Source organism: Nycticebus coucang, chromosome 13 (assembly GCF_027406575.1).
Source record: "Nycticebus coucang isolate mNycCou1 chromosome 13, mNycCou1.pri, whole genome shotgun sequence".
NCBI lineage: Eukaryota > Metazoa > Chordata > Mammalia > Primates > Lorisidae > Nycticebus > Nycticebus coucang.
In genome coordinates this window covers 74568612-74593856 of record NC_069792.1, presented here as the reverse complement: position 1 = coordinate 74593856, position 25245 = coordinate 74568612, and the positions used below count along the sequence as shown (strand labels likewise).

The following is a 25245-nucleotide window of genomic DNA, read 5'->3' as shown; positions in this document are numbered from 1 at the left end:
ACATACTATATAGAACATCCCATGTTAGGAAAATTTGCAAATCAATGCCTATAATTCAGATCACATAGGCTGGGTATCCCTAATCCAAAATAATTGGCACCAGAAGTGTTTTGGATTTCATATTTTTTTCCCGATATTGGAAGATTTTCTTCATAAACTGGCTGAACATCCCTAATTAAGATCTGAAATGCAATACTCCAATGAGCATTTCCATTGAGAATCGTATCAACACTCAAAAAGGTTAAGATTTGGAGCATTTCAGATTTGTGCTTCAGATTAGGGATGCTCAATCTGTATTTTCTCATGACCCTTGACTTGGACTTTAATATATAAATATATAAGTTATATATTTAAACCATGTCTCCCAGTGGGAGTTGCATGGACACCCATTACACATAGTGCTAAGATGCCCTCCTCCACTGGCACTAGTCCATATTTAAGTCGGACATGAAACATAATGCATTGTCAGTGATCGAAGACAAAAAGTTATTTACACAGAAAGTTCAATCAACTTGCACAAGAAGAAAGTAAATTATGTAACAGTAACTGTTAGAAGTCACAGCAAGATTCAAATTATACTAAGGGCAGAAATTCAAATGACATTGAGTTAAGAAGATAAATATCTAAAGATAGCCAACTCTTACTTCCGTTTGATGAATAAAAATCCTACTAACAGAGTTCATTCTACAAAAGCTAGAAAAGAAATAAAGTAGCTGTATCATCAAATAAGCCCATCTAGAATTCAGTGTATGTTGTAGTTGGTCTATGAGGGACACTACAACCACTGGCAAAAGTTCACACAACTTTATACGGTAAAGTAAAAAACAGAACAATTAAAATGTCTCTTATCTCCTTGATAGGCAAATGACGTACCTTGTCTCTGGTATACCTCAGGTGAGAACATTCAATTAATTTCAGAAGTGTGTGTTTACAGTTTAAATGGTCAGACCATTTATCGCAGCTCAATTTATAATCGCCAAAACGTGGACACAGCCTAAATGCCCACAAGCCCAGGAATGGATTAACAAGCTGTGGTGTGTGTATATACCATGATACTATTCAGCCACCAAAAAAGATGGAGACTTTACATCTTTTATTTTAAACTGGATGGAAATGGAACACATTATTCTTAGTAAAGCATCACAAGAATGGAGAAGCAAGAATCCTTTGTACTCAATCCTAATATCAGGACAATCCTAGTATGCAGTGGGGTGTGGGGGAAGAGGGAGTGCAGGAAGAAGGAAGGAGGGAGGGTGAAGGGGGGTCATGGGGTGTCACACATCTCTTGGGGACGGGAGACAAGTGTAAGAGGGACTTTACCTAACAAATACAATCACTGTAACCTGATTCTTTGTACCCTCAATGAATCCCCAAGTATAAGAAAAAAGGAAAGAAATACGTGACAGGAGTGCTAAAGTAAAAAAAACAAAGAGAAGGTTACACTTCTTAGGCTTTCCAGAATACGTTATAAAGGACATTATAAAGGAGGAGAGTAGGTTGCTACATTTCTACTCTTTGTTATGCAAAGAAAATTTCATCATTTTATACTTGACTTCTACCAGCAAACTATTCACTCTAAAATTTCTAAGGGAGATGTATACTTGGAAGACAAATTACAGTTCTCTGTGCAACAGGGAACTTGGACTCTAACCCCAAAATACAAATCTAGTAAGTTACACAGAGCCCCATGGGAGATGAGTGAGTAAAGAGGAACCATATTTGGTCTGTGATTCTCTAAGACTGGATATTTCCCCCTGAGTTCCAAACCTGAGTTTGGGGTCCTTTCTGATTCAGAGAAGAACTGACTTGTCCTATTAGGAGAGGGACTAAAGAACAAAACAGAAAGAGTCCTTTAGTGCCACTAATATTTTCCAGTTCTTGTTAGGCCAAATTAAAAATCTCTGAGCTGAACTCTCTTGAGACATAATGACAAAGAGAAAGAATTATGGTTTGTAAGTAATGTAATTAGGAGTTGCTAAACTTTTGTATACTCTGATGAAGCTTATGGACCCTTTCTTAGAATGATCTTTTTACCTGCATAAATTAAAATAAAGCACATAGGGTTGAATAGGAAACCAAAGATATTTAAAGATAGTTATCATAGTATATAAAACTCTATTTGTATAAACTTTTAAGGATATATATGCTTCTTAATTAACACATTAAATTAGAAGTTCTAGCAACAGGTCTATTCACTACTAAAATTTTTAGTAGTGAAAGCATAAGCAATATTTGCAGGTATCTGTAACAATTATAAAGTAATACAAAGATATCTGAGATTTCTATTGGTGAGAAAGTCCCAGACATTTGTAAAATTACTGTGCTTTGTTGCCTACATATGTGATTAAAGAAAAGCTAAAATTCAGTTAAGAAAAAAAATTCAGGGCTCAGTGTCTGTAGCACAATGGTTACGACACCTGCCACATACACCGAAGCTGGCAGGTTCGAACCCAGCCTGGGCCACCAAAACAACAATGACAACTGCAACAAAAAGATAGCCAGGCGTTGTGGCAGGCACCTGTAGGCCCCACTACTCTGGAGGCTGAGGCAAGAGAATCGCTTAAGCACAAGAGTTTGAGGTTGCTGTGAGCTGTGACACTACAGCACTCCGCTGAGGGCAACATAGTGTGGCCCAGTCTCAAAAACAAAAAACAAATTCAGTTAGGGTGTATAAAATGTTAGACATTTTCCTTCCCCATCCAAATTCATGGAACAAGGATTACAGAGCCACTGAATTATAAGAAAAAAGAGAAGCTGAGCCATACTTTCCTCCCCTTTTCTAGCAGATTGGCTCTTGCTTCCCCCCTGGACTTCTACAGTAGCAATTCCCAACCTTTTTGGCACCAGGGACTGATTTCATGGAGGGACAAATTTTCCATGGGGTGGGGGCCTGGTTTTGATATGAGTCTGGAAATGATTGACTTACCATGGTCTCCGTGCAGTCAAACGTCTCTGCTAATGATAACCTGCATTTGCTGCTGCTCCCCTGTGCTGGCATCACCATCAGCTCCACTTCAGATCATCGAGTTAGATTCTCATAAAAAGCACCCAACCTGGATCCCTCACATGCTCAGCTTAGAGAAGGGCCCGTTCTCTCCTCTGAGAATCTAATGCCGCCACGGATGTGACAGGAGGTGGAACTCAGGGGGATGCAAATGATGGAAAGCTACTGTAAGTGAAGATGAAGCTTCACTCTCTGGCCAGCTGCTCACCTCTGTGCTGTGGGTCCTAACAGGCCACCAGCAGGGTGGCGACCAGATGGGAACCAGTTCTAAAGGATAAAGAGCCCAAAGAAATAGAGGACCACAGTCAGTCAGTCCTACTTATTTTTAACTGCCAGGCAATGATCTGGTCCTTCAGAAACAGCTGAAGTGAAGTTGCAGCTTTCTCTTCCTTTGAGATGGAGTACTCTGTCTTGATTCTTAAGGAAAATTAAGAGAAGAAAATAAAAACTGAGAGGGCGACAAAGGCCCAATATAGTGTTACTTACAGGCACTCCTCTTTCTCTCAAGAGAGGAGTTTGACAGACTACTCAGGAAGTTCCTCCTGCTATTTCTTCTAAGCTTTGTACCTTCCTGTGAGCGATGACATTATTTTATTCCTAAACATTATGAAATCTTCATTTTATCACCACCAAAAGATTCTGTAGTAGATCAGGACAGTTCCTTAATTCATTTTACATAAACCCACATATACACCAGATCTAACACACACTTCCTGTTTTTTCTTCTTTTTTTTTTTTTTTTTTTTGAGACAGCCTCAAGCTATCACTTTGGGTAGTGTGTGCTATGGCGTCACAGCTCACAGCAACCTCAAACTCTTGGGCTCAAGTGATTCTCTTGTCTCAACCTCCCAAACAGCTGGGATTACAGGCGCCTGCCACATGCCTGGTTATTTTGTTGTTGTTGTTGTTGTTGCAGTTGTCATTGTTGTTTTACTGGCCCAGGCCAAGTTTGAACCCTCCAGCCTCTGTGTACCTGGCCAGCGCCCTACCCACTGAGCTACGGGCACTGCCCCAAACTTCTTGTTTTAATTCTAATTCATATTTCCTTTTCTTCCAAAGATAATCATTTAGTAAATAGTAAAGCTGACATTTAGAACGAAACCTTTCTGATTCCAAAGTATTAAGTTTTGTATTGTAGTATTCTATGCTACACCCAACAAGGGACTTTTAAAGTTCTAATGTATTTATTGCAAGCCCATTATGTGAACAGACCCTATGCTAAACTCTAGAGAGACAAACACTATGCAAAAAGGACATGGAAACTTTGAATTAACAGGTCTTACAGACTAGATAGAAATATGGACATTAATCAAAGAGCCATAAAAATAAATGCATAATTACAAAGTGTAACCACTGTCCTGAAAGTAATTGATGAAGAATATAATGAGAATTCTGAACAAGTCTGGAAGCCAGCAAACACATTCCTGAGAAGGCAACAATCATGAGGAGATTTTGGAGGATTTAGTAAATTACACAGAGGGCCCCCCACCCAAGTCATTTTTATATTGACATCTTAGTTGCTTTAAGTAATTTTATTAATGATAAAATATTTTAATTACTAAAAAGCAATGACTCAAAGAGAAATTAATTGATAAAAGGGATTTAACGTTCAAAAAGTACCAATAATTCAAGAAATTGCTTTCCCCTACACAGTTTCCTACAAATCATAGATTATTTATTTCTAGGGACTTGGAGGTGAGGGCAGCAGGGAGTGACTAATAATTAGTACTGGCATTTTGGTGGGGGGAGTAAAGAAAGTGTTCTAAAATTAGATAGTGGTGTTGGTTATACATTTGTGAATGTGCTAAAAGCCATTCAGTTGTACACTAAAAGGGTGAATTTAATGTATGTGAATAATACCACAAGTTCTAACATGAGGGTAAAAAAATGAGGAGCATGAGTCACTCATAGATTCATAGATTAACTGTCCATAGGCTCAAAACAATTATTAGTAAAATTAGCATGTGGTAACATGGAAGATCAATATAAAGAACACAGCCATCCGTAGGCCTTTGCTGTATAAAGATTCTTCTTTGTCTAAAATCATACTCTCTGATGGAGAACACAGCTCCAAGAGCACCACGGAATGAAGATGATGCCTTCCTAGCCAGCAAAATCAAAGGAATCCAGGCAGTCAGTGAGATGACAGACGTAGAAGCTCAAAGCCTAACAAGTTGACTTATTGAGTTGTTAAAATAGCTTATAAGCCATTGGTTACTACACTAAGATAATTTTTTTTTTTTTTTTTGCTTGTAGAGAGGATTGTGAAATTTAACACAAAATTAATTCATGAGTAATGGAGCAGTATTGGAAGCTTATCATCTAAGGAGTATAAACAAAATGAAGTACTTTCAAAGGAAAAATGAATAAGAAGATGAAAGGAATGGTGAATAGTTAGATATTTTTACTAAAATTAAAGTTTTGAACAAAAGAGAGAAAAAAATAGTTATGTTTTACCTGAAAGTTGATATTGGAAATAATAGCTCTCCACATTCAAATTCATATCAGAATTTAAGGGTTAGAAAAGGCCTTCTCTTAAAAAAAAAAAAAAAAAAGAACTCCATGGGAGATATAGCTTTCAAACACATTCTACACAAAGATTTATGATTTGTGACGTTCAATCAGGCAGAAGTAATTTACTAGATGTGTGCCAGCTGTTTTGTAAGGTCCTGCAGTTCTCTCAAACTGAAGGAGTCACAGGTCACATCTAGTAAATTATTGATTTAATATGGCACATTGCTCTTTTGTGACCTGCAAGAAGTTATACTTTTAAAAGTACCTAACTTTCTTTCTGCAAATAATTTATACATTATAATTTCATTATCAAGTATATTTGAAAATAAATTATACATTACACAAGTGAAAAGACAGATGTGAAATTACAAGTCGCTTAAGGCTATGTTGCAAGTATCACATCTCTAAAATACTGGGGCATTCACATACACTCTCGTAGTGTCTCTTCCACATAAAGAGTTTGAGCTTCTTCTTATTCACTCAGTCATAAGGTATGTCATACTGCTTTTCCTCTTCCATCCTCCTCCTCCAGCTCATCCACATGCCCCTGCTCAAACCATAGGTGGAAAGTCCTTTTCACTGGATGGCAAGAAACTTTAAAACCTGGTTGCATTCCCATGCTCTGATTTCTGTAGAAATATCCCATCTGTCTACTATATCACTGCATATATAATGTGGAGGTAAAACAAGCATATATGGTATAATTGCAACATGGAGATATTTTATTTATACAAATAAAACCGTGTAAATTTTACCAAAAGATGATTTTTAAAAATTAAACACATGGAAAAAAAAAGAATAAGAAATATAATAAGAAATTGAATAATGTGAGTGATTTGACTTACTAAGGGAGGGTGTAGCCCAGATTGATAAAATGCTAGCATGGATTTGCTACTACAAATTGGTAGATGTGAGTTTGCTATTCCCTCAACAGAATCCAGTATCAATATAACTGTCACATTATAAACATCTTAACATTGAATACATCTCCTTTATTTCTTTTTTTTTTAGAGATAGAGTCTGGCTTTATCACCCTTGGTAAAGTGCTATGGCATCACAGCTCACAGCAACCTCTAACTCCTGGGCTTAGGTGATTCTCTTGCCTCAGTCTCCAGAGTAGCTGGGACTACAGCTGCCTGCCACAACACCTGGCTATTTTTTTTGTTGTTGCAGTTTGGCCGGGGCCAGGTTCAAACCTGCCACCTTAGGTATATGGGGCAGGCACCCTACCCACTGAGCCACAGGCGCTGCCCAACATTGAATACATTTCTGATGTTTAAAGACATACATTGCTCACATAGTATTGCCCCTTCATGTAAATCGATGGTGATTCCTGGCAATCGAACAAAGAAAAAGCAAAAATTTCACAGAGAGGAAAAAAATATAGGCTTATATGGATTTACTAACAGAGGGTATATCTGGATTTTTCTGGGATAATTTCAACCCAATGAAGTGTTTATATTAAGTGATAAACTTGAAACACCATTTTGTATTAGCCTAGTCTTGCAAGTATAATTTATTTAATCATTAACAGTTATTTATGGAGAACCTACTGTGTACAGACACTGTTCTAGGAATAAAGGAGAAGCATGGTAAGATATGTATGTTAGGAAAATTGCTGGCTGTGATATGAGCTGTGGTGATGAGTAAATCTGGAAGTCTATTGCAAAAGTACCTGCAGAAAGAACTGTGGGGAGCTTGGGCTGTGCCTGTGACAGAGGAAGAGAAGAAGAAGTAGGCACGCTACGTAAGGTTATAGTCCATAAGTCAGTGTTGACTTGGACTCCAAGACTCAGGGAAAAGGAGTCAAGGACAATGGTATTTTATAAGCAGGCTAAGTTGGACATTTTAAATCTATAAGATACTACAGGGCTCTGTGGGCATGCATATACATAAAACACAGTTTAGTGTTGCAAAATTATAATTAATTACTATCGATTACAGAAACATTAGAATTATTGCCAGAAAGGTAGTATATTTTTCTTTTTTTTTATTAAATCATAGCTGTGTACATTGATATGATCATGGGGCATCATTCACTAGCTTCACAGACCGTTTACCAAGTTTCACATATACCCTTGTAGGATGCACCGCTGGTGTAATATTTTCGAATGTTATTTTTGTTTTTTTGGAGGTGCATTCCCAAGAACACAGACCTTGTGAGCTGTTACAAGGAAAAAGATTGCCATGGTCAAATGTTTGTGAGAAAGACCATGATATCCCCCAAACTTCACTGAAGTTTCAAATGCTATAGAACCAGAACCCTATTACATTCAACCATGTATTTCCCACGTCTAATCACAGAACCATGTCTTCTCACAATTCATATGTTGTACAAACTTGCTATTAATAATATAACTTTATGTGTCACATAAGTTAAATCAGAAATTGGTGAATTCTTATGTTTAATATATTACAATAGATGTGCGCTAAAAAGCTTGTTTGAAAAAGGCAATGGTATGTGATGTATATCACTAGCAATAATAAACATAGAATTCAGTTCTGACTTGCTTTTATCATCTGCTGATTATTAAGAACTAAAAATATAAAGGCTGCCCTCTTCTCTATTACCCAATAAGATGACATTAAAATGCATATGAAAAGCTTCTGAAGACCAATATTAGGAGAATCAGTAACATCAACCTGACTTAAACTTCATTCTGTTTATATTTTGTAAAAATAAAAAAGAATACAACAGATGTGTACTCAGAGCATGTTTCCCCCCTTATTTATATCAATAGCAGTTATTATAATATTCTGCATTATTTCCTTACAAATTAGGCCATGCTGTAGACAATGACCAGAAGAAACATAGGACTGTGGCTATCAGTACAAATAATAGAATCTAACATAATATTAGTTAGCATAAAGACACGTAATTTAATGGCAACTCCATATATATACGTGTGGTTTAAAAGAAACACTTCACACTTATAAATAAAATTTTCAACAAGATCTTCCCTAAATGGCCATGATGCAAAACGAAATGTATGAAACAAATGGAGGCTGTCAGACACATGTTAGTGTGGGACGGCAGCATGTTCATGACTAAGTCACAGAACCAAACTTGAGTTAGAAGCTCTCATTTCTATGCATACTTTCCAGATATAAAAATAAGAGATTTTCTCATGTTCATGCAAAGTATTGTAATTTTAATTTTGGAGCACCTTAAAAATCAGAAAGAAAATTCATGTAAAACATACTGCCAATTCTTGAACGATTCTCTCATCAGTAGCATTATCAGTTGAATAAAGTTATCAATGCTGAAATAAAAATACACCTGACTACTCTAATCTCAGACAATACTGAGTGATGAGAGTGATACCTCTATGGTTATTATCATCACTGTCAATTTATTTTTGTTTCTGGAGAGTTCTAATTTCAGTCTGTTTAATTCTAAGTGTTTATTGTCCTTTTACAGAACCTTAAAGAAAAAAAGGCAGAACATTCATTAGTCTCTCAATATAGTATACTGTTTGCTAGCTGTGTGTGTGTTTTAAATACACTGTATTGTTCGATTTTTAAACTTTGGCCAAGAATTCTTCAAAAGTTTTAACTTTTTCAAACTGTCATGCCCCACTTCAAGGCACCTAACACATCACTACATGCAATAAATACTCTTTAAAAGGAAAATCAGGCATTAACTTCAATAAATTCTTGATATAATACCTAAACCTATCTACGTTCGGTCTCCTTCACTCCTTTTCCCAAGTCAGAGTGTCAATAATGCTGTATGTCCAAAGGTAATCACTCCACTTTTGTTCTTGGTATGCATCTGTAGGTCAATGCACCTGATTCTGCCTTTGTGATGACTCCTTCCTCCCCATTACACCAATAAAAACATACATTCAGCTTTCCATCTCCCCCAAACTACTCTCTACATTCCCCTCTCATTTATAGCCAGGATTCTGACAACTTCTGTGCTTCATTATATACCACTCACTTTTATCAGGCTACAATCTGCCTTCTCCCTTCTGCCCTGGATCAGGGCTTGGCAACATTTTCTAGAAGAGAATACAAAATATTCTGGGCTTTACTGGTCACATGGTGTCTCCACGGCATAATCTTTTTGTTTAGTTTGTAACTCTCTGAAATTGTAAAAACCTTTCTCAGTCCACCAGCTGGATTTGGCCTGCTGGCTCTTGTTGAAACTACGATGTTAATAACACCTAAACTACTTTTCTGGTGTTTGAGAGGAAGAGTGGAGTATGCCCTGTCCTTCCTGCATGAGTTCAAACTGATGAAACACACTGAAGGAAATCAAACTGTCAGTTTTTAATGCTGATAAAAGATGAGGAGCAGTAACAATGGACTTCCTGTTAGCTGCTTGCAATAGCTGCAGCCCTGTCCTTGAAAGGCACCCTTAAAAACTCACAACATAGTAGAACGAAGGATTAAGTGAGCTCTGCAGGCAGAAAAGTTCCCAAATGGAAGAAAGGTAGAACTGTTTGCCCAGTGGTCACCAAGCAGAAAACTCCTTCCCCGGCAGAAGGGTAAGGGGCAGGGCCGGCGGTTGGTTCATTTAGGAAAAACCCTCCTCATACAAATCACAAGCCTGGGAAAGAAGACCCTGGCTCCTTTACACACAAGATTGCCAAGGTAACTCAGACACCTTCTTCATACATTAACCACTTTGCAACATTGAACCTTTTAAAGACTTCTTTTCATTGGAACTCTTCTCCCTTGGCTCCCACTTCCTTTGTAGCCACTTCTCTTTACCTGACCCTAAACTTTTGCTGTTCTCCAGACCCTCGTCTGTTCTCGTTTTACGTACTATACTGAGTGATCTCATTGGTTCATGGACTATCAGCTATCATCCCTATGCTTTCAATGCCTAAATCTCCAAAAGTGGCTCTGGTCTCTCTCTGAGTTGCAGAGCTACAAATCCTAAAGCCTCCTATCTTGTGAAAAATGAAAACACCATCTAGGAATTTAACAGAAACAGTGTTTCACTCTCATCTTTTTTATGAACATACCACATTTTGGCCTGAGGTCTCAAGGCATCATCAGCAACATCTCTGATTTCAAGAAAAATTATACAAGCAGATAAAAATTAGTGATAAAATAGAATATTTAGATGAGTGGGTAAATGTATTTGACAGTCAACCCATTCCCTATATATAGACATGCTTAATTTTATGGTGGTATAATCAAGGTTGAATTTGAATAGAATTGCAAAGCCTGGCAGAGGGTAAAACAGTTTCCAACTTGCGTATGTAATTTTTCATTATTATAAAAAGGATGATTAATTTCACACTCTTATCATAAATGAAAGCAGGCCTGGGCGGCGCCTGTGGCTCAAGGAGTAGGGTGCCGGTCCCATATGCCGGAGGTGGAGGGTTCAAACCTAGCCCCAGCCAAAAAACCAAAAAAAAAAAAAAAAATGAAAGCAGGCCACCGTGATGGCCTTTAGAGATAACACCATTATAACATTATTATGTTATGCACTGTGCTTCTGAGAACAGTAAATTTAAGTACTTACAAATTTGTATGTACACAATTTTTTTTAATATTTAAGACTGGAGGATTTTGTTAAAAGATGCAAATTATGTGCTTTTAAAATCCAGCAGCCATATTTTTTTATAGAAAGATAATCACAGTATGAATTTGTGAATTTTTTTCTAAAAATTATATTTTTATCATTTTATTTCCTAGCACCCTGTGGAAGTCGTTCAACAGGTTCAGAAGGCACTGTTCTGTCACCAAACTATCCAAAAAATTATAGTGTGGGACATAATTGTGTTTATTCTATAGCAGTTCCCAAGGAGTTTGGTAAGTAAGATTCATCTCATTATGTAGTATTTCGTTCCAGACATGTTTCATTTTTTACTATAGCTATTTGGATTTTTTAAATGAAGATATCTATTATTCATAAAGTACTTTATAATTCTTTTTAGAGGGTAGGTTTGTCATGATAAAATTTTGAGGCCGTTTTACTCAATCTGAATTTACAGTCAAGTACACAGGTGAACAACAATATAAAAATGAAAACAGGATTGTTTTTAATTTTTAAAAATAAGTACATCCAGCAAGTGCCTTCATACTGGAATTGAACAAAATGAGTAATTACCAGAGCACAAACCCACGTCTGTTGTGCAAAATATGCATAAAGTCAAATCCAGAACTATTACAAGGATCACAAAAGTATTTATAAAGCAATCATATCCGTTTTATTGTTTATTAACACATTTCCAGAAAGAAGAGATTTTGGTTATAAGCCTCGAGTTTTGGGGACAGTGATGAATATAAAAGGTGGCAAGGACACGTCTGCTCGTCTTGTCAACCTGACAATCTGTCTGCATTGGCACGAAGAAGACAATGTGTCCTTTGCTGCCTTCACAGCTCCCTAATCACAAGCCTTAGAAGTCACTTATCTGGCTTCTAAAGGCTTTGGATCTGAGATCCAGCCGGATTTAACCCAGATTAAGCTCTGTTCATGGATGGATAGGCAAAGAAAACTTAGTGAGCAGTAAAATGTGAGAGAGAAGATGAAAGTTCATAGGCTTCTAAAACTTAGATTTACAGCATTGTGTTACATGGATTTCTTACAGCTGTAATGCATGTCTGGGTCTGAATGACTCAGTAGTTCAGCAGAAGGACATGGATTTTATCATTAGAGATTGTCGGACAACATCTTGACTCAACATTTCTACTACTGATATATAAAATAAGCTGATGCTTCCAGTCCAATTTCTTATAACCAGATACTACAATATATATCCTCCTTTTCTCCCCTCTCATATTAGTCCAAGATCTCCAACTTACTAGAGAGCATTGTCATCAGAAGTGAAGTGCTGATCCTTTTAACGTTGAAATAGAGTGATGCTGCCAGCATTAGCATCCTGTTTCTTTGCTCTGCTGTGTTTCTGCACCCGAGGATATTGATCAGTTGAATCAAAGTTGAGCTCTTTGATAGTGAAGAAAGTGACAAATCTAGAAAGAAAAACATCACCTGCTTAATTGTGTTTATTTTGTACCTTTTGAGTCCTCCCTTTGTTAGAGAGATTTATGCTCCCCAGATGCCAAGAATATTACATGATTGCTGACAGAATTCTAACAATGTTTGTCTAAAAAACTGCCGGGTTCTTTCAGTCCTCTTTAGAAGTCATTAATTTTTTCTGTATACTCTGTGCTTGAAATGTCATGTAGTCAAAAGAATAAGAAAAAGGAAAATTAGCCATTGAACTTCCCGAAACATAGACACCCTGGATATATTTTCTGGCCCTGCATATATTTTACTATAGCTTAGGTGTGCCCTAAAAGAGAAGAAAAAAGACCGATGAAAAGAAAAGCAAATTAAAAGATTATGAAAAAATGGAATATTTATTTTGGCAAGGTTAATGTAAATTGAATTTAATCCTTCTACTATAAAGACATATTGCTATTCTGAGCCAGTAAGAGTTGTTCTAAAACCAAGATTCTTTAAAAAAAAAAAAAAAAAAATTCTTGCATTTTGTTGTTAATAAGACAAAGTTTACTTTGATTTATTAGGAAGGAAAATGATTTTATTTCTATAAATGTTTCATCATTCTTTATTTAAAATGACAAATAAATTTAAACACTTCTAATTTCAGACCTGTCAGATAGCTATTTATATTTAGCCAAGTTACATAATTTCTTTGGGATGCAGACTCTTTATTTGTAAAAAGAGAATTATTTTGTCTGCATAGCAGAATTGTTCTGAGAAGCAAAGATAGATAGACAGATAGATATTCTCATATATATGGATATATATGTGAGAGAGAGAGAATGAGAGTGTCTCCCATGGTTCATGTTCAATATGACTGAGTTAAAAAATGCCAGCTTTGAAGTTAGGTTTTTGGGGTCAGGCTCAACTCAACAATTTCCTTGGTCTTTTTCATTGGACAATACACATGATTAGCTTTTTTCTCATTTCTAAAATAACTTTTATGGATATCTATCTCATAATATTATTTTATAAGTCTGTACTATAATTTATGTAAGTGATTAGCATAATAAGGCATAATAACTCAAACACACAGGTGCACATAGAAACAATATTCTTCTTTAGTTCATATTCGTATAACATCCTCCACACCCTCTAAAAAGCTAAAATGACCTGGATTATTGGATTGGACTAGGGTCTTAAAAAGAACATAGCTAGAAAATTTAGAAAAGCAATAAAACAATTTGCTTATCCAATCATCTAATAATGCCTTACTATTTTCTGAGAATAGGGTACTGGAACTAAATAAATACTGAACATTGACTTCTTGACTTTTATCTCTTTGATGTGAGATGATCAACCAATAATCACAGGGTCTCTACAAATAATATTCCTATTTTGTTTTCCTTTCTTCTCATTCTCACTTTGCCATAATTTCCTTCTGTTCCTCATTGAGCTATTTTTAATTACTTTTCATTATTACTGCATCAAATATCTCACATTTTTCTCTTTTTTTGGTCATTTATCCCAAATTATACTAATTCCTTCTTCTATATCTTTATATGCAAACACTCTTAGAACTTGACTTTTAAATTAGCATACTATCTGTCAAATACATTCAGTTAATTAATTGGGATTGCATTTTCCATACAGGTTATGATTCTAAAGTTATTATATAAAGAGAAAGTCACATATAATCAACATTACCCATGAACATAGTTACATGAGCCATGGAAGAGCATCTACATGATTTTGCCTATTCAATATTGTTTCTGGCAAAGTCTAACAGGACATTTTTCCCTCCAAGGTATAAACAGATGACAGTTTCTTTAAATAACTTCAAATAAGCTAGTTGTGTTTCTTACCAAGACATGTGGTAAATTACTTGTCTACTGTAGAATTGAATTTATGTAAGTTAAATACAGATATAAGTAATGTGACTCTACTGATTCATTGAGTGAGTACTATTTTGCTTGTCAGTTATTTCCCATCTTTTCATTTCTCTAATTAAGAGAATTGTCAGTTTGTATTATTTTCATAAGCATCATTGAATTTCATTCAAACTTGAGATATTATAGTCAATTTTCACAATATTCATTTTCCAGGATTCCTGTCAATTTTAATCCTTAAAAAATTAGATCATTTGGACTACATTTATTAACACATTACTCTCTTCTATAGATTATTTATAAATTATTTCATTTGGCTTCTAGGATTTAAAAAAATTCTGCTGTATCAATAAAATACATCTTAGTTTCTCTTTTAGTGTTTGCTCACCAGTTATTGTTTCTTTTGGTTTAGTTGCTTAAGTCTTTATACATTGTTTTTAAGGGCTAAAAACACAGAATGCAGATTTGATTTTATTTTATATCTGCTGTAGATAAGATGCTATAGCAAACTGTTGCTCAAGAGAACTCTTGACATTGTTAGAAGGAAAGATTTGCCTTAGTATGTGCTTATAGCTAGAGTATGGGGCTTACAACAGACTGCAGAGAGGAAGGAAATAAATGTTGTGAATTTCTATTCCAATAATCCTGGTTGAGAAGAAACTAAAAACAATAGGATATAAAGCAAAGTATAAACCAGAAATACCATTTATGTTTGTTTTCTCTTGAGGTAAAAGATACTTTACTTTAAACCCCAAGAGAAAGAGTAGAGAGAAACTGAAATTAAAGATTTGAGGTGGATCAACTGGTAAGGACCCTTTAGGCAGTTGGAGAAAACGGAATTAAAAAAAATAGAATTAAGTTTTTTTAAAGAATTAAGTTTTTCATAAGCATTGTTGAATTAAGAAATTAACAATTAAGAAAAAATGATTCATAATTAGTAGCATAATATCTGAATTAGTTTCACATGAAATATTGCCTGTTGGAAGTATCATCACTCTCTCCTTACTTTCTAGGAATTATCTATAAAAGAGGATGCATTAGTGTCCTAAGGCTGCCATACAAAGTACCAAACACTTGGTGGTTTAAAACAACAGAAATTTATTCTTTTGCATTTCTGGGGGCTGGAGGCCTGCAATCAATGTGCCAGGAGCACAATGCTCCCTCTGAGGGGTCTAGAGAAATGTCCTTCCTTGCTTCTTCCTGGTTTCAAGCACCTCCCAGAATTCCTTGAGGTTACTGGGCTTACAGCTGCATCATTGTGATCTCTAGCTCCATCTTCACAAGCTCTTTTCCCCTGCCCATCTGTCTGCTCCTATGTGTCTCTGTCTCTTATCTTTTACTTTTTTTCCCCTTTCTTTTTCTATAATGACACCCACCCTAAATCTAGCATAGTCTCACCTTGATCCTTAATTAATTATATCTGCCAAGACCCTGTTTCCAAACATGGTGACATTCTGAGCATCTGAGTGGAAATGAATTTTGGCAGACACTATACAATCCACAATAGAGGATAAACTATATTATCACAGTTTTATGTAGAACATTTTAATATAAATTAATATAAATTTTAATATAAATTACCACATCAGACATGTATCACATACTAGCTGTGTAGACTGCAAACTGACATTCAGATTTTTTTGAGAATTCCAACATATGAAATATCTTGGGATATCCAAGTTATCTATGGAGACTTAATTTTGTATTTGGCCTCTAAGATAGTTCCATCTCCTACAAGACCCACCCTGAAGGCATATTTTTTTACTTTATAGCTTATTCTATCCACAGACTTAGTTTTCACATGAGCATGAAAACCTTCTTTTATTTTTGCAGGCTAATCTGTCCTCTCACCACTTTTGTTATTGATGGTCTCTTGGTTTCATGAGTATCAAATTTATGATTCTTAAATCACCTGAGTATCTCCATAAGTTATTGTCAGTCTAGTCTACTCTGTACCTTTGGCACATAGACTTGCTACAACCTTTTGTGAATTGCTGCAGAAGAGCCTTTTTTAATTAGTTGTCACCACCTTGAACTTTTTTCCTATCCTACCTTTATATATTTTATGTTTGTTTCTTACTCACAGACACCATCTTTCCTTTCTCTCATTGTGCTGTTTTTCTCCCTGTCAATCTAAAAACACCTTTCCTTATGATAAGAAAGGTGTATATAGTTTTTTTAAAGTTTTGTACTCACCATACTATGATATTAAAACACTGATAATTAATAAAACTATCCCATTAATTCTTATTATATTCATTAAATTGAGCATTTTCTTTGGGGCTGACAGACTTAGGCGATTATATAGAAGTCACTAAGTGCAATTTGTTTTGGCAGTATCACATCTTGTACATTTCTGCATAAGCTATTAGGCAGTGAAAGGCAATCTGAAAATTTAGGTCTCCTCAGAATTTAGAATGAAAAAGCATACACAAGATATTAAAATATTCTGTCTCTAAATGTTTTGTGATAAGTATTTGGATTTTATAGTATGTGTTAATATAGTTTTAACTTGCATATGTAAAGTTAAATATCTCATCTTTTATGTTAAAAATTATAGCGATTTTTTGCTCTTTAAAACTCATACATATATTTGACCATTTGCCTTTTGATCTTATATCTGTGATTTTTAAGTGATCTACTTTATTCAGCATCATTTTTATAATTTACATTGCAGTTACCTATCTTTATACTTAATTCAATAATTTAGTTATAAACTATCATTTATTGGAAATGTGCTTTAAGATTTTTTCTTTTTGTGGGCAGCGCCTGTGGCTCAAAGGAGTAGGACACTGACCCCATATACCAGAGCTGGCAGGTTCAAACCTGGCCCTGGCCAAAAACTGCAAAAAAAAAAAGTATTTAAAAAAAAAGATTTTTTTTTTTGTATAGTCTTTTAGGTCAGCACATCATTTTATTTTTTTCTAGTGCAAAGTTTTCAGAAATGAATGAACACTTAAAGTATCAATAAAGATTTTTTTATATTTAAAGTTTATTACACTTATTTCGTAACAGTATGATTGCATCAAAATCAATGGGTTACTCTTTCCTAAGTACTGAATTTGTCTAACAAGGACACATAATGCTCACAAAATAAGTGTTGATTCAATATTTGCATTTACTATTTATCATTACTTGTTAGATTTGGAGCAACTGAAAAGAAAATGAAGGTTTTCTTTTCCAAACCGATGGTTGCTTTACTATCCATAAGCAGAAAAGAGTGTGTTATGTTTATGCCCATAAGAAAGGAAAACCTTAATTTTTTGAGCCTATTCATTTTAGAGATGGGAAATATGATTATCAAATGCTTTGGATTATATTATGTAATTATTTATGTAATTTATATAATTAGATTTCAAGCCATTGTTTGGTAGTTTGACTAAACTGGATCTATGCTCTTCCTTTGCCTGTATTTCAGAGAATATTGAAGACACCATAGTAGTCCGGTAAAGACGTCCCTTTCAGACTAAAGGCAAATAGTATTTATTGTATCCCATTGAAAGTAAAGTCTGAGAGGCTATTGAAATAGGCACTAAAGGGGCGGCGCCTGTAGCTCAGTCGGTAGGGCGCCGGCCCCATATACCGAGGGTGGCAGGTTCAAACCCGGCCCCGGCCAAACTGCAACCAAAAAAATAGCCGGGCGTTGTGGCGGGCCCCTGTAGTCCCAGCTACTTGGGAGGCTGAGGCAAGAGAATCACTTAAGCCCAGGAGTTGGAGGTTGCTGTGAGCTGTCTGATGCCACGGCACTCTACCGAGGGCCATAAAGTGAGACTTTGTCTCTACAAAAAAAAAAAAAAAAAAAAAGAAATAGGCACTAAATAGAACATATGATTCAAAACAATAATAGCAAAATGTTTCACATCTGATGACTAAATGGATCTCAGAATTTTAGTAATATTGACTATGGGACCATTAATGTATGAAGCCACAGAATGAAGGATGAAGGAATTGCTGTGAAGGGCCATTCATTTTTTTCAGGCTAAAAAACAGTCAAATCAGACTTTTAAATGGAGAAATAATGAGGATATCATCCCTTTTCCAAATAATTTATCTACATTTGGTTTCAATCTCTTTAAAGGTTCTATATTAACTAATTTTAACTGAGAGTAAAAGTCCATGGGGTCCTAGTTGTCCAGCCCATTGTAAGTGTCAAGGACCTACTTTAGTTTTATCACCTTTTTGGTCAGAGCTTCATAACCATCTTGGGATATTTAGGCAAGGCAATAATTCTGATGACTGGGATGAGACATTTTCCTTTGTTCACTAACTTACATCTCTTTTAGGTTATAGGGTACACCTTATTTAAATTCAGTGGGGTCCCCGGGAATAAGTATAATTTGATTCTCTGTATTGATTAAAGCCATGAAGGTTTGCCAGTTAGTACATCTCAATAAATATTAAAATTAATTTAGAACTCATCTGTATGGGCACAAAACCCTTTTGTATCTTTTTATATCTTAACTTTTTATATCCTTTTATATCTTAACTTTAAAAATCCTTTTATATCTTAACTTTAAAATTTCTTGTGTAAATTTTGGATTTCCAGCTGGGTAGACTGTGGACCTCTCTTTCAATTTTCCATTTCTTTACCCTATATCTTTTTTTTTTTTTGCTGTGGTTGTGGTTTTGCTTTTTGTACTTACCATACATACATCCATACATACATATACTCACAGGTGGGCAAGTCTCCATACCTTGCTCTTATTTATAAATCTCTTCCTCCAAAGTGTCTCACATCAGTTAAGGGCTTCCCACATGGCAATGGTTGCTTTATAGGGTTTAAGCACTACAGGTTTAATTTAAGTTGTATTGATAACTTAGTTGTGCCACATAAGCACCAGGAGTGACTTCTCGTATCAGCCCAAGAATCAGAATCTTTGTTACTGCAGAGGCTTGGATAGCAGTATTAGTAAAGATATTTTCGGGGTCTTAATGAGTCATCTGTTTATAGGAATTTAGACCCAAACATACCACATGGAAATTGCTCTTTCTTATAATCAGCCACCCAATTAACCTCCATGTCACACAGGGTATCAGCATTTTCCCTAAAAGAGGATCCAGTGTCTGCTGGACATTCATAATCAAGAGTCACAAGATAAGAGTCACTCCTCTGAACCTATCACTAGTAACAGTTTATGCTGGAATCTAGACATGCAATTCAATAGGAAACACACAAATAAGTCCTGGCTGGAGCACACAGTCCAGGGTCACTTAAAGGAGTACCTATCTCTTGGTTCTAAATACTGATTATTAAAGCTTCTAATGTAGATGGATTAAATATATGCTAGAGATTCAATAGAACTTCACCGAATGCCTCACAAAGCAGCATGGCTCAAATTGCAAGTTTTCCAGCAGGTAGCAGAGCCAGTTACCAAGCCAAAAGAAGAGATGAAAGGCCTCTGGTGGTTTCAATAATCATCTAGGCTCCCTCCTCACTGCATCAATTGTTGTGGTCACCCTGCACTTGGTTTGTGTTTTGAAATTGAGAATGAAAATCTTCGTTACTCACGCAGTGGGGCTTTCTGGGGAGAGGAGAGCAAACTCCCAAGCAGGAACAAGGAGGCACGAGAGAGCAGAGAAGGGAGACGGGGTTTAGAACTTTACTGTAGTTACAGAGTGGTAGCGGGATTGGGGTTTCTGTGTGTCTTGTCTGCGCATGGCATGATTTAAACTTCCCACTGGTGTCAAGAGAAATCACTCAAGCTCCCTAATCAGCTTGGCCAGGTATGTTGCAAAAGAGGAAGGGGGAGTGCTGGAGCTTGAAAGCTGTCCGCAGTCAAACATCAAAAATGATTTCAAGCCAGGCATAGTCATGTGCACCTATAGTCCCAGCTACTAGGCAGGCTGAGGAAAGAGGATTGTGTGAACCTAGGAGATTGAGGTTGCAGTGAGCTGGGTTTGCACCACCACTCTTCAATCTGGGTGACAGAAGTGGTGGTGCAAACCCAGACGGACCCTGTCTTAAAAAATAACATAAAATCAGAAAAAGATAAAATGATATATGTATGTATCATATATCATATATAGATATATGTCACATATATCATCTTTTATCATTATTATATTGTTTCCACTTAAAATTATGTACTTTGAAGTTGTCAGAAATTGAATATGCTTCAGAATGTGTTTGGCTGAATTTTCAAAATGCTTGTCAATGATTTATTAGGTTCACATGTTGAATGTCTATTCACATCTATGTTGTAATAAATGCCAATGTTAGTGTTTCACATTTCTCTTTTTTTTAGGGCAGTTATAGATAATAAATTGTGCTTAATATTTCAGAAGAAAACTTTGGGAAACATGGCACTGGATCACGAGGCCAGACATATTATAACAATCTTTTTACATAGTGGTTATGATGTTTCAACTAATTAATATCATTCCTATTTATGTTTACCTTTATTTTTTGCTTCATTTTCTTAAGATGGTAAATTCAGCAGTTGTTCAGTCAGGCTATTTACCACCAATTACATCAAGTTGCTGAAGATTATTTTGAAGTAAGATTCAAAATCATAAAGTCAATGATGGTAACAATAATAAATGAATTGAAAAGAGGATAAAACAGTTATTGTGGAATAGTGGGAAATTAGTTAACTAGGAGTCCAAAGACTGGACTACAGATCTGGACTGTAGTCTTTTACCTGCCTCTACATAACCATGTGACTTTGAGCAAATTATTTTAGCTTTCTGGTCTTCAGTTTTTTGATATTTAAATTGAAAACTTTGGTCTCTAGAAACCTGCCTAGTTAAAAATATGTTAAAAATTTCAAAGCTAGAGAAGTGAAGTACAGGGAAGTACCCCCAACATGTCTGAAATTCAGTCATCAGCTCATGTAAGTACATGGATTTGTGCCATTTCAGTAAACTTCAAAGGTAACTATAAAGTGAAACTAATTCCAAATCTTTTAAGTTCACCTTTATGAAGTTTTAGTCTTTTAAGTTCACCTTTGTAAGTTCATGGTTCTTTTTTTTTTTTTTTTTTTTTTTGCAGTTTTTGGCCCAGGGCCAGGTTTGAACCTGCCATCTCCAGTATATGGGGCCAACGCCCTACTCCTTTGAGTAACAGGCACCACCCTATAAGTTCAATCTTTTATGTTTATGCAAAAGTTAGATAAATTATGTAACAATTACACTATTTTTTTCATTATCTTCTTTTCTCTTTACAGTGTATCAAAATAGCCTTCTTGGTCATTTTTGCCTTCCTCACTGCTGTCATTAAACTACCATAAATCCCTCCAAGGGCACTTCACATTTTTTGATTCACCACAAATTCTAGAAAATTAATTCTCTACTTTATTCCCCTATGAGTATTTAGGTACAAAAGAATTCTTTAAAAGACCCTGAATATTCATATAGAAGGGCTAAACATTTTCTGCAGTATTTCACTATATAGTTTGTTTTTCTATTAAGAAGTTGATACAGGAGAGTATTTGAAAACATGAAAAGAAAAAGAAAAGCACATTTCCTATAACATATGCATTACTTTTCCTGGAAAACTTTTTATGGAGAAGTCATTACACATAGCCTTTTTCAGTATTTCGTTATTCTGTCATGCAGAATCACATTTGTAATACTTCATATCATGAGAGATTAAAGCCAGAAAGATTCACAAAAGCACACAGCATGCCACAGGCAGAGTCTGTTGTAAGCAGGGAAGAGTCATCATTTCTAACACTCTCCCACTGATGTTTCAGGGATATAAAGATCTCTATTTGTTTGACTCTGCATTCCAAGGCTGATTGCAATTAAAATACAGATGTTTATTTATTTTTTTCTGTTTGTGTGACTCATATGATTTAGTTTATCTGCTTTAGACAAAACAATTTGCATTTATATTTTAAAATAATTTATTTATTTGAAAACTCAATTATATTTCAAATAGATTAAAATATGAATGTGCTTATTTTGTGGGTGGTATCGAAACACAGGGTGCATAAAGCACACTGTAGAAGTGCCTTTCCCGTCTCTGAGTTAAGAAGAATTTAAATATTATTCTCTCACAGATTATATAATTTCTTAGTATTTCAACCTAGCTGCCTAGGATGTGTAACTGGAATATTCTCCAAAATCACTGCAGCTATTATATATACTAAAAAACAAACTAAATAGCAAAGTTTCATCTATAATATTGCTTTTCTTAGTAACCTTTTATATAAGGAATGTCTTTTAATATCATATAATATTTTATTGTAACAAGTATTGCTCATTAAAATTAAAAAAAATTGATTGAATGGCAGATAACATAAATGAGACAAGGATTTAGGTATAGATAAGAAGAAATGGTAGATACGGTAAACTAAATGGCAAACTTAAAACAAAAAAAAAAAGATCCATGCCTCCTTTAAAGTGGTTTAATAGTGCAATTCAATAAGGTTTAAAATACAGTATGATCTAAATAAAACTCATCCATGGAATGAATGTGACTTAAAATCTGGTATGTTCGTTATGTTTAGAGGCATAGAAACATAATGACCGTTTTCTCCTTTGGTTAACCCCCTTCCTGCTTCTTCACAACCTCTAAATTCATAGAAATATGCTGTTAATAATTCTAACCTCATCATGGGTGGAGATGTATACCATACTCCTTATAAATGGTAATTATTCACTAATTGGATCAATTATTTATTCAAACAGTGTGTATAGCCTCGAGCTAGAATCTCAGTATACAGGTTATGTAGACAATGATTCTTGGCCTTCAGGCAATCACAGGGAAATAATTAGATAATTGAATAGTTTATTCAAGAAGAATGTGGAAATTGCCGTAAAACTGCCATGTGATGTGGGAGACTGAACGTTTGAGCGCCTGCTATGGAAAAACACGTAAGGCAGACCAGAGGCTTCTTTGGGAGATGGGGTAACAGTGTCAGAAACACTTCTTTGATGTGTTGCTGTGTGATCTAAGTAGTAGCGCAGACGCAGTTGTTAGCTGGAGAGGGCCATCAGGCAGAGAAGAACAATACCTGAAGAGATGTAGAAATAAAGCGCATCATTTCCAAAAGGAATACATATTTTTCCTCTTTAGTTGAAGAGCAAAGAGCAAAAACCCAGGCAGGAATTGATATGCTCGAAACTAGAGAAACAGCCAGAGACCAGAACATGGACAGCCTTAGAGGCCATGTTTAAATCAATTCCACAAATGCTTGTTAAGCATTTCTTGGCTTCAGAGAAATACTTTCTAGGCTGAGGATACCCATTAGTATATACGCTGAGTAGTCAGACAATCCTGGGATGGTAGTCACCTGGTACATACTGGCACAATCATACCAGTTGTTCAAATTTTGAATATTTTCATGCTGTCACCAAATTGCCATTTTTCAAGTCCCCTGAATCACTCTACAGTTCTCTGGCACCTCAGTCCTCCCCTCAGCAACTAAGTAGCCTAGCAACAATTCTGCCTAGTCTGTACCCACCACATATTAATGAAATATTTTGAGAGTCACCTTGTGAATATAATTGAATAAACTCAAACACATACACACATAAAATAATGATCACAAGTTTTGCTAATGAGCATGAAGGGTGAAGGAGAAAATAAGGCATTATGAGGAAGAGTAACAAGAGGATCAGATTTAGATTAGGGAGATTAGTGAAGATTGCAGTATGCTGGAAACTGGAGAAAGAGTAGGAGGCTGAAATGTATCCCGTGTACTGTCATGACTAATAAAGCTGTTTAAGCAGGAGATTAGCAAAGCCTGTTGGATATTTTAAGCATCTCCTTGGCAGGAGTAGGGTGGCTATTCCAGAGGCACAGAGGAGAAACAGTGAGGGGACTGATTTATTAGTGGGAGAAAGGAAAAAAAATTCATTTTTAGAGGATATTAGAGATGAATGTGTGTGTGTGCATGTGTGTGCGTGTGTGTATTCTAGTGTAATAAAGAGAGGGTGATGGAAACAGGCACATGAGTAGAAAGAAGCAAGTGTGTCACTGCAGCAGTAAGACCTGCTGTAAAAGCCCTTACTGATGTCAGGACTCAAGGTACACAACCAGAGTCTAATCATCAACTTCAGTCTCAGAAATCCGTTGTTGTCAGTCAGCTCAGGGTGTATTCAGGCTTCAGGAGACAGGTTCACATTGTTTCCCACTCATCAAACCCAGAGGGACTGATTTATAAATCACAATGCCAATTCACTAATTTACTGTGAGAAAATACCCAGCAAGCTTGTTCATCTTGGCCATTTGCCTTGACCCTTTCATGTTGGTGGATATATCTACTCCTTGGACAAATGAATATAATCATTTATCAGATTATAGTCAAAGGCTTATTGAAGTATAAGTACATCAGGAAGGAAGCTTGATGCAGTTGAGACATTTATATCAGACTAATGTAGCAGGTGAAACATTTTTGTCTACACTAGGGAGATTTATTTAGAATTCACACAACCAACCTTTCTCAATACCTAGATGAGGGGACAGGGACAAAATATCCAAGTTTGGAAACCTTGGGTTCAAAAAGTGTGAAAGGCTTTCAGCTTATTTCCCCTAAGCCTTCTCAGACCTTTTACTGTGCCAATATGCATATTATCGGTGTTTCTTTACCTGTGTCTGTGTATTTAACTGGGACTGTTTTTATAAAGTTGTGACTCAATGAAAATACTGCACTATTATCTCTTTGTGTAATAGAGATTGTATTTTTTATTACTAAATTCCAAGAGCTTGAAAATCCTTGGCACACTAAAGAAAAACTCTATATATATTTACTGAATGTGCAAATAATTGAATTAATAATGAATTACAATAAATAACCCTTTAAACTGAATGAGAATGACACATTCTTATTTTCGTATAGATGCTTATCTACCATAATTAGTAACCAAAGTATTAGCTTAATCATATTTTATTTTATTTTTATTTATTTATTTATTTATATATTTTTTTGAGACAGAGTCTCACTGTGTCGCTCTCGGTAGAGTGCTATGGTGTCACAGCTCAC

General features: G+C 35.5%; 1 protein-coding gene across 3 annotated transcripts in view; it reads left to right on the top strand.

The window, feature by feature from the left end:
* CSMD3 (CUB and Sushi multiple domains 3) overlaps window positions 1–25245 on the top strand; it is a 1164849-nt gene that overhangs the window by 922960 nt on the left and 216644 nt on the right. For all 3 annotated transcript variants that reach the window (XM_053559351.1, XM_053559349.1, XM_053559348.1), the window contains one exon: window positions 11174–11290. In XM_053559351.1, the coding sequence (XP_053415326.1) occupies window positions 11174–11290 (117 nt within the window). The remainder of the gene's footprint in view (window positions 1–11173; window positions 11291–25245) is intronic.